This window comes from Miniopterus natalensis, chromosome 14 (assembly GCF_054644295.1).
Source record: "Miniopterus natalensis isolate mMinNat1 chromosome 14, mMinNat1.hap1, whole genome shotgun sequence".
NCBI lineage: Eukaryota > Metazoa > Chordata > Mammalia > Chiroptera > Miniopteridae > Miniopterus > Miniopterus natalensis.
Genome location: NC_142094.1, coordinates 9,710,452 through 9,720,553, shown reverse-complemented (window position 1 = coordinate 9,720,553; position 10,102 = coordinate 9,710,452). Strand labels below are relative to the sequence as shown.

Here is a 10,102-nt window from a genome sequence, read left to right as displayed (position 1 = left end):
AGGTGGAATGGGAACACTGAAGGGGACAGTAGAGGGAAGCTGGGCAGCCCTGTCCCCTAGGGGCCACCTGATAGCTTAGAGAGTAGTGGGTGAATTTTGAAGGGGCAGTAGAAGTGAGCCAGACCAAGAGGGCAAAGGCCAGTTTTTAAGGCTAGTGGGGCCCAACCTCTACCCTCAGAGACCCCTCTAAGCTAAGAGTAAGCCCGTGAGACATACACCCATGGTTTCTACTCACCCATCCCACCCCTACCCCACCCCAGGCAGGCACAGTGGGGGGAGGGGGGCTGGGCATGGGCACAGCTGACTCAAGTCCAGAGCATCCAGAAAGATGCATGAATTGCGTACAGTGACGGAGCAGCCTGGGGCTGCCTGGAAGCCCCCGGCAGGGAACAGAGTCCTCAGGGCACTGAGCCAGAGGCCCCACTAGGTGGTCCCCACGCCCACCAGCAACATGCATCTTGGGGGCTGCCCCTACCTACCCAGGCAGCGGTGGGATCCAGGCGAGGGCCCACCCCCACTGCGGGGAGGTTTTGAGGGGCAAAGAAGGCCAAGGTCAGGTTAGTAAAGGCCCTAGAGACAGTGCAGCCCATGCCTCCTCCTGCTCCGGGTCCGTCCCAGCACCGGGTCACACCTCAGAGGCCCTTCCTCCCAGGCGCAGAGATCAAAGCAGTAAGGTTTCCTGGGGACCCAAGAGGAGGTTCCCCCTGAGCAAGCTGCTCTTCCTCCTTGGCTTGGGCTTGGTCTGGAGGGCGCATGTGTACATGCACCTTTCTGTCTGTCTGTCCGGTGCCCTCCCCACTGCCTTGCTTCCCGCAGAGATCTCTGCTCTGCCCAGAGAGGCCAACCCCAGGTCGCCGGCACCCTGGGCCGTCCACGCGCCCCCTCCCCACGCCCCGCCTGTTCCTGAGTGGGAGAGGCAGTGCTCCGGGCGCCTCGGGGTGGCGGGCGGGACCCGCAGGCCCCCTCACTGTAACACTAGAAAGTGCAGCGTGATCGCCGGACCAGCGCCAGACGGAATCACCACCCCCAGAGACAAAAGGGAACAGTCTTTACTCAGCCGCTGGGTCTGCAAGGGGCCTTGCACCCAAATGGAACGGCCCGAGGGCAGCTGCTTACAGTGTTTCAGCACAGAAGCCACACCCTCCAGCCTTGCGGGCACTCCTGTTTCCTAATTCTTTGCTAAATGCCCAACCGCAGCCCTCCTGCACCTCGTCAGCGAGCGGGACACAAAAGCAAAAGGCAAGTTGCTGCTCATCTGTACCTGACAGAAAAGACACTAAGTTTGCGCCGCGTAAATTCCTGAGGATGCGCATCAGGCAGTCCTGACAGTCCTACAGGGCCCTTGTTCTGGTTTCACACGCAGCCCTCGGCTCGCGGCAGACGGGGTCGGGGGCGAGCGCGGCACGTGGCGCCGCGGAGCGCGGCCGGCGAGGCCTCTCCAGGCCTTGCCCTGACGTCTCCCGCCCGGCCCGCGCCGTCCCCACGCGGCGTGGGCCGCCGCCGGGCAGCGCTCGGAGGAGCCCGCGGTCCGGGGCCGAGCCTCCCTCCCGCCGCCCCGCTCACCTGCGCTCCCCGCGGCGCCTCGGCCTCCGCGCGGGGCACCCCGGGGCGGCTGCGCGCTCCAGGGGCCGGGGCGCGTCGGCGGGCGGCGGGCTGCCGCCTCTGTCCGCCGTGGAGCCCCCGACGAAGCTGTCGGGTCCGCACGGGCTCCCGACAGGCTGGCTGCCGGCCACAGGGCCGCGCCTGTCGTCTCCCCGCGTCCCGCCCCTTCCTTCTTTCCCTCCCTCTCCCAGCCCCACCCTGCCCCCCCCCCGCCTCCCTCCCTCTCCGTCCTTGATCCCCTCCCCGCAGCCTTCCCGGACCCCACCTCCAGGCTCCCCGCCGGGCCGGGACCCGCTCGTACCCGGAGAGCAGGATCCGGGGCTGAGACGGGCGGCGGAGCATCGCCCCGCCCAGGCTCACCCCCCGCCCCCGCCAGCCCCCTCCCGGCTCGCCCAGCCCCGCCGTCTGCAGCCGCAGCTCTGCCGGGCCCTGGGGAGGGTTGGGTCTGGAGAAATCTGTGCCCTCCCCAGGGTCTAGCCAGGCTCACACCCTACATGCAACTCCCTTCAAAATACCACCGAGAATGCTGCTCACAGCAACCTGGCTGTTCATCTGCGCCGTCCCTCCCCATCGCGGCTGGCGCTGTCGGGTGGGGGACACAGGCCGGGGGACGCTCAGAGGCGCGCTCCTCCCGAACAAAGCACGGCTCCCCTCCCCGCGTGTAGATCCTCACACAGAGGCGCACAGACGGACCCACGAAGACGGACCCTGCCCAGACAAACACACAGCCAGACAGCATGCCCCGCAGAGCCCCACCGGCTCGCCTAACGCAGGCGTGTGAACCTGGCGGCCTCTCCCCGCTGGAACCGGAGGACGCTGCGCCCTCAAGCAGGCCTCCGGCTACGGGACTGGGAGTGGCACACAGATGCCTGCCTGAGGCTCCTGGGGACCCGCATTCCCGGCGGGGAGATGTCTCTGACAGCCCTGGACGTTGCTTCCACTCGGGACGGGTGGGGATGGGGAGGTGTGGGGGGTTGGCGCCAGATCCCACAGGGGCACCCCCTCCAGTCCCGCTCAGACCCGCGGGGCAGGGACCCAGCAAGGCACTCCGACAACTATTTTCCCACTCATAGGATAGAGCCTGGCTCTCTAACCAACACACACATCAACACATGTGTTTCCAGAGATCCGAGCTCCGCGCAGAACAGCTGGCCCCCACTCCGTTTGGGAGCTTACACTGGGTAGGATGCGGGCTCAAAGGGAAAGCCCCGCCCCGCGCCTCGGAGGCAGGTGTCGGACACAGGGCGTGGCCTAGAGGGCCGGGCCTGTGCTCCGCGCGGGCTGGTCCTCTGGCTCCCCAGGGTGGCACCCTGGGCACTGAGTTGGGCTTAGGAGGGTGGGGCTGTGGCGGGCTGAGGGGGTGGTGAATCCTGGGGTGTCCGTGGGGGAGAGCTCTTGGGTTGGCGTCTTTTTCGCAAGTACCTCCTTACCTAGGTAGCAAAGGAACCACAGGCTTTCGGAGGGTTCCCCAGGCTGAGACTCACGTTGGGGCTCGACCAAGTTCACCCTCCCCTTTCCTGGCTCTGTGCCTGGCCGCCCTCCCCCGTCAGTAAAGAGACTCAGTCTGGGACAGATATGGTTTATTGATGGGGCCAAAGACAGCGCTGTGCAGCGGGCCAAGGAACGGAAGGGAGGAGAGACAGACACGCGGCCCTACACAGGGCGGCCCCGAGGCAGAGGCCCGCACGCCTCTTCTGTGAAAGTAGCGCAGGCTTTGCGCACCGCAGTGCTCCACGCTCCACTGGGGGAGAGGGACGGGGCACTGGGAGGGTCACGGAGAGGGAACCCGGGCAGAGGAAGTCAAGACAGGGGTTGGCGCCGGGTGCTTGCTCGAGGGGTGGGCCCTGAGCCTGAGGTGGCCGGTGCGCTCACGGAGCAGCCACTTTGACCCGAGGGGTGGGAAGGGGGCGGGCGGCCTGGAGGAGCAGGGCTGCTAGCTGCGGGTGTAGTAGTCGTTGTAGTCGTCCTGGCGCTCGTCAAACGGGCCGGGCGGGCTGTGAGGTGCGCGGTCCGGGTCGGACACGGGGCACTCCCGCAGGCGCATGGCGTCGTACAGACCCTGCGGCGGCTCCTCCAGCAGCACTTCGCGCTCCGAGCGCGACCGCGTCAGGAGGCCCACATTGCGCAGCAACAGCAGAACAGGTGCGTAGAGCAGATTGACCAGACCCATGCCAAGGCTGAGCTTCCCAAAGCCGAGCGAATGCACGATGTGGCCCGCCACTATGGGCCCGAGCGCGTAGGCCACGCAATAGGAGATGTCGGCGATGGCGTAGACGCTTCCGTAGACCGAAACGTGGCGCACGTCCACGAGGAAGGCGAGCGTGGGCAGCAAGGCCGTGTCCACCAGCGCGATGCCGAAGCAGAGGCCGCAGAGCGAGACCACCAGGGGCGCGAAGGAGCGGCAGGCGGGCACCACGCACGAGCTGGCACCCACCACTGCCAGCCCGAGCGCGCCGTAGAGCCACTGCAGGTGTGGGTAGCGCGCCGCCAGGCGCACGGTGAGGTAGACGCCGAGCACGTGAGGCACAAAGGCCGGCAGCCAGACCATGCCCATCTCCCACTCGGACGCCGCCATCGTGTGCTTCATCCACGTGGCGATGGTGGGCTCGAGGAAAGCGAGGGGGATGTTGCAGGCGGTGAGCGCGCCGGCCGCCACGGCGATGTAGGGGTCCAGGATGAGGTGGTGGATGGGTGTGCCCACCGGGAGGTTGGCCCGCGCCCGCGCCGCGGCCGAGAAGGGCTTGGCCACCGCCAGCAGCAGAACCGCGTCAAACAGCGACACGGCGGCGAGCACCAGGAAGGGCACGCGCTTGCCCGCGAATTCGTAGAGGATGCCCCCGAAGGGCGGCGCCACGAGGCTTCCGAAGCTGATGAAGGCCAGCGCCACGCCCAGCGCGCGGCTGCGCTCGGGCTCGTCGGGGTATTTGTCGGCCACCATGGCGATGCCGGACGTGTCCGCGAAGGCCGAGCCCAGGCCCTGCAGGCTGCGCGCGGCGAAGAGCGTGGCGTAGTCCTCGGCGAAGGCGAACAGCACGGTGGAGGCGAACATGACGCCCAGGCCGATGAGCAGCGGCACGTCGTAGCTCATGCGGTCGATGAAGGTCCCGCTCAAGGGGTTCACCAGAAGCTGCAGGATGGCCTTGGAGGCGAACAGCACCCCGATCTTCACGTCCTCGCTCTCCGTGGGGTAGCGGGGCCGCAGCGCAGGCCCGGCCGGCCACGCCGTCGGGGACGCCGAGCTGTTGGCGGCGCCGGCGCTCGCATTGGCCGGAGCGGGCGGCGGCAGGGTGGGCACCCACGCCTCCGGGGTGGGGAGGGGATTCTCGCTGCCCCCACGCATGCGGGCGATGTAGTCGGGCACGATGGGGACGATGACCATGTACAGCATGTTGTCCAGGAACAGCGCCACGCACACGATGACCAGCAGCAGGCGCCGCTGCCGCCGGGGCTCGCGCAGCGCCGAGCCCACCGCCTCCGACAGCTTGGTGGCCGCCTCCCGGGCCTGGCCCGCGGGCTCCATCGCTCCCCGGCCGCTCCTCCGAGGACACCTCCGCCTGGGCCGGACGCGCGCGCCCTGCGGGGCAGAGACCAGAGCTCCGCCCTTCGGGGGCGCGGTCGTCGCGGCGCCCCTGTGCCTCAGGTGGCCGCGGGGATCATGGCCCTGCGCCCCGGGAAAGTCACGGACCCTGATCCGCCGCCGCTGGTCCGCGCGGCACCCCGGGCCCGTCGCCGCTGGACTCAGGGGTGATCAGGGAAGGCGGGTGCGCAGAGGGGTCCGGGCGGGGGACGGAGACCGAGCGCGCGGCGCCTCCGGAGCTCCGGGAGCCGCCCCCGCGCCCAGAGGCGCCCCGGGCCGAGGGGCGTGAGCCCGCGCCCGCCGCCCTGCGCCGCGCTCCCCGCCCGAGCGCCGGCTCTCGCCTCCTCCGCCTCCGCCTCCTATTTTTTCCCTTTCCACTCGGGGCTGTGACGCGGCGAGTCTCGGCCCCCGAGTGGTGCCCGGGCCACTTGCGTCGCTCATGCTAATGCGACGTCGGCGGGGCGGGGGCGGGGGCGGGGCGCGGCCCCGCGGGGGTCTCCTTCCCAGTGGCGCGGGGCTGGAAACCCCAGAGAGGGGTCTTGGTGCCGGAAGAGCCCCGGCCGAGCCCCTGAGGACAGTGGGTGCTCCGCGCGAGGAGCCGGCCCCCTGCGCCCCCCAGTTAGGACCGAGCCCACCCTGCGCCCCGCGGAGAGGGCGCCCCGGCTCCGGATCTGCGCCCCAGCCTGGACCTCCGCGCGGCGGGCGAGGAGCCCCGGGGTGAGCCGCGGCCGCGCCCCTCTGTCCCGGCAGGTGGATCGTGGGGTGGGGGCCGGAGGGGCGAGGGTCCTGGTACCCCAGCCCTTCCACCCCAGGAAGGGAGGGCGAGGCGCAGGGGCAGCCGGGCGGGTTCCGAGCCGGGCTTTGGGAGAGCTCCGGACCCAGAGGGCTGGGGCGAGGGAAAGTCGCCCCGCGCCTCCCTCGGCGCCGCCGCTCGCCGCCCTCTCCCAGCCCGTCTTCTTTCCTCTTTCGCCGCCCTGGTCCCCCAGCTCCACCTCTTCTCCCTTCCCCCTCCTCGCCCCTTCCCCTCGAACTCCTCCCGGGCCCCCTGTTCTCCCGAGGACCCCCTTTCTGGGCTCCTGCGAGTCCCGCCCCCCTCGCTACCCGACTCCACCCCACCCCCTAATCGCCAGAGCCGCCTCCGAGACCCGGGTGTGCTCCGGGGGCGCGTGGCCTGGGTCCCCTCTGTAAGAAAGACCCTTTGGGCCCCACGCCCTATCCCCCCCCCCCAGGCTGGATTCAGCCGCTTTGCTCTCATCAGAGACTTGAGGGAGGCTCACCTCCCGAAAGGGCCGCACCCACTGCGACGCCCTGGCTGTGCGCTGGATCCAGTGGGTCCCCAAAAGAGCGCTGACCCTGAATGGCACATCGAGTCCGCGTTCCGGTCTCTAGGCAGCTGAGGCTGGGAGACTTGCGTTTTGAGATTACAGTTTGCCTCTCTCTTCAGACAGAGCCCTCCTCACCTCAAAAGCAAACTAGCCTTAGGCCCAGCTTCTTCCCCCACCATTCTCCCGCCCGAGGAAGCACCTGATGCCCTGGGGAGCACTGGGGCTCTGCGACAGGTGACAGGCGACTGAGATGGCTTTCAGCTCTGCCGCTTCCTAGTTAGGGTGCCGGGAATCGCCTCACCCGTGGGTGTCTGTTTATCCGTAATACGGTGCAATGGTGCCTACCGACTCGGGTGCCTGGCGCACAGTAAGAGCAATGGAGGTGCTTGCTCCTGTTATAATAACCATCTGCAGCATGTGCTACGTTGTCTCCGCTTCACAGTGCGGGTCTTGTGAAGAGCAGAGGAAAGGTAGAGGGGCAGCCTGGCTCCCTGGCTTGTCCCCCTGGCTGGTGAGCATTGGGATTCCAGGCTCTGTCCTGGCTGGCGGGAGGCTGGAGGGCCCCGGAAAGTTGGCTGTACCTGAGGTGGCTGTGGGACGAGATGGCGGGGACCAGAGCAGCAGGTGAGAGGCGGCGGCCTATTGTCTCATCTCCCCACTCACCCAGGGCTGCGGGGAAGGAGGACAGATTCTTCCACTTAAGGAGCTGCGGGCACCTGCTCTGCAGCAGTCAGACTGCTCTGTTTGAGGGAGGGAAAGAGGCACAGGATGGGGGGGGCCTGGCTCTGCATGATCTGGGGCAAGTCATAGCTTCTCTCTGGGTTCCAACCCTGGTCTCTGTTAAGTAAGGGGTCAGAGGAGCCCCCTCTCACTGAAGCCCTTAGGCAGAAACGGGTGCTGCAGAAGGGCTCTGTTGGGATGAGATAATTATTTTAAATTTTATTTCAGGGCCTTTAGTCAGTACACACACTCTCTCCAGCTCATTGCAGGCCCCCTCTAACTGGCTTCACACATTTATGTCATATGTCTGGCTCTCCAGTCTTTTAGTTTGAAATCTCAGGCCTCTTCTGACTCTCCCATTGTGAGGCTTTAAAAGAGGCAGCCTTCCAGCCTGCAGGCCAATTATGATTTATGTGTATATTGTTTGCCCTGTCTGATGAAAAGGGGGGATTTAAAGCAGAAGTTTTCTGTCTAGTGCCTGAAGATCTTAGAACTTAGTGGAATCTTAGAGAAGAGACTTTCCCATGGCCTTCAAGGTACAGATCCCTTCTCCCAGCCCTGGCCCACATAATTCATGGCTGTTCCTGAGCATGGAACGAAGTTGTCTCTGGGCTCATGCCTGACTTTCCAGCCCTCCATTCCCTAATGGCAGGAAACAGACTCACTTATTAAACACTCTGTGCCAGGGGTGTTATGTGTGCTGTTTATTAATCCTCCCTCAGTCCTGGTGCCGTTCCTCCTGCCTTACTGATGGGAAACTGGGCAGAGTCGCTGGGTCACTTGCCCAAGATCCCAGCAATAGAGCCTGGATTTGAACCCAGGCTGTGTGACTCGTCACGTGGTCCTCACACTGCCTCCCTACACCCTGAACTTCAGGGTGCTTCTGCTACGCCACCTGCAAGGTGGCCACAGCCTGGCAGTGTCGGGGAGAGGTGCCGATAAAGATCCATGGGACAAAGGAAGTCCTGGGCTGGCTCTCTACGGAGGCCTCCTTTACCCTTTACCCTCCAACTTCAAGCCCAGAAGACAACTAACTCCCCACCCCCATCCTTCAGCAGCCCCAGGAGCTAGGGTGCAGGAGTTGCAGGGAGGTGAGGACCCTCTGCTTCAGCAAAAGGATGGGGCCTGAGCCGGGGCAGGACGGAACCGCCCCTTTCCTGCGGGCCTTTCGGGAGCTGTCCAGGGTGCTGGTCCTGACTGCGCCGCTTGCCAACTAGCCTCCCTCCCGCAGAGGCCCTGCCCTTGCGTCCTCCTGCACCTGTGGCTTCCTCTTCAACAGAACTCTTGGTAAATTCCTTTCTGGAGACTCCTTTTCCTAAACTTAACTTTACAGGCATAAGAGAACTTCCCTTCCAATCCTGTTGAAGAAAATGGAAGCATTTTCCCCCTCTCCTGTCTCAGCCAGACATAGGAACTGTTGCTACAAAGTGCCTACCTGGCACTCAGTGTATGTCAAAGGAGTAAAGGAAGGGATTTATGTATTAGACACAGAGACATGTTTGTAATGTGCCAGACACAGTTCTAAGCATTTTACAAACATTAACCCATTTAATCCTCTGACCAACCTTCATATTATCTTTTTACAGACAAGGACACCGAGGTAATAATAATTTACCCAAGGTCAGATTGCTCACATTTCACAAGTGGTGGAGACAGGACTCAAATGCAGACTATAAACAAACAAACAAATAAAAAACCCCAAAATAAAAACATTTAAAAAAAACAAATGCAGACAACCTACCTCCGGCATCCAGCTCTCAGCCACCAAGCTGTCCTGCTCCAGGATGGCTGAAGAACAGGAGGCAGGTTACTTGACAGTGTCTAGCTCAATGCCTGATGCTTTATAGGAGCTAAATTGTGCTTTTATATGGGCAGAGGCACCTTGGTGATTTCTGGATGACACTTTTCATTTTATCCACAGGATACAGTTGTGGCTTCAGTCTGTTAGAGCCAAGTCCTTGTCACGCTGGGCTAGTGCTAGTGGAGCACATTGTGGACTCGGGGATTCCTGGTATATGGGCGCTTGGGGAGGGGGATAGCCTTCCTGCATCTGTGCCTAGGCGACGTCTGGTTTGTGCGTATGTGTGTGTGGGGGGGGTGGTATTGGGGGAATTGTGTGTGTGTGGGGGGGTGTGATCTTGGGGGAATTGTGTGTGGGGGGGGTGTGATCTTGGGGGAATTGTGTGTGGGGGGGGTGCTACTTTGGAGGAAAGCATCAGCCGATCCTGGACTGTTTTCTGAGAAGGTCGTGGGCCAAGTCAGTTCCAGGGTCTTGCCAGTTGTTGCTTCACTGAGACGTGGTCCCTGAGACATGAAACAACTATGCTTCTGTGGAGAAACAGGTTCGTGGTGGTGGCAGCATGTGGGTGGGGCACCTGATCCTGATTTGTTATTTCTTTGTCTCCCTGGAAGCACTTAAGTGCAGGCTTAGTTCCAACAAAGCTCATGGGCCTCTGGATTCCAATACTGGGGAGGGAGGCAGTTTACTCTGGCCTTCCTTGCTACCCACCCCTGTGTGTTTCCTCGGGAGCGCCTCAGGGCTTCAGCATCACTTAATTAATTTAGGCTTCCCCAGCCACATATTCTCAGATTCAAAGGAACAGAGCCTCCCAGTCAGCCTTTCCCGGAAGCCTATGAGTCTGGTGGCTGGAAGCCAGAGGGACTACGTGACTGCCTGCCTGCCCTTGGCCAGCCCGTCCGCAGGGCCTAGACCTGCCTTGTGAAAGTAGCTGAGCCCCAAAGGGAAAGGGAAGGGACTGCAGGCCTGCACTGCGGGTGGGCCTCGGAGATCCTCTCTGTAGGTCTGAGAGAAGGGGTTGCCCCTGCCTGCTTTCCTTCTGACTGACGTTTCCCGTGAATAATGTAGCAGCAAAGCCTC

At 63.7% G+C, this 10,102-nt stretch overlaps 1 protein-coding gene across 1 annotated transcript; it reads right to left on the bottom strand.

The window, feature by feature from the left end:
- Nucleotides 1-3,535: 3,535 nt before the first annotated feature.
- Nucleotides 3,536-5,122, bottom strand: SLC18A3 (solute carrier family 18 member A3). The gene has a single exon (XM_016200840.2). The coding sequence runs from the start codon at nucleotides 5,120-5,122 to the stop codon at nucleotides 3,536-3,538; it is 1,587 nt and encodes a 528-aa protein (XP_016056326.2).
- Between the last annotated feature and the right edge of the window lie 4,980 nt (nucleotides 5,123-10,102).

Coding starts and splice junctions, on each gene's coding strand:
- SLC18A3 (XM_016200840.2), bottom strand. CDS start 5,122: ATGGAGCCCGCGGGCCAGGCCCGGGAGGCGGCCACCAAGCTGTCGGAG.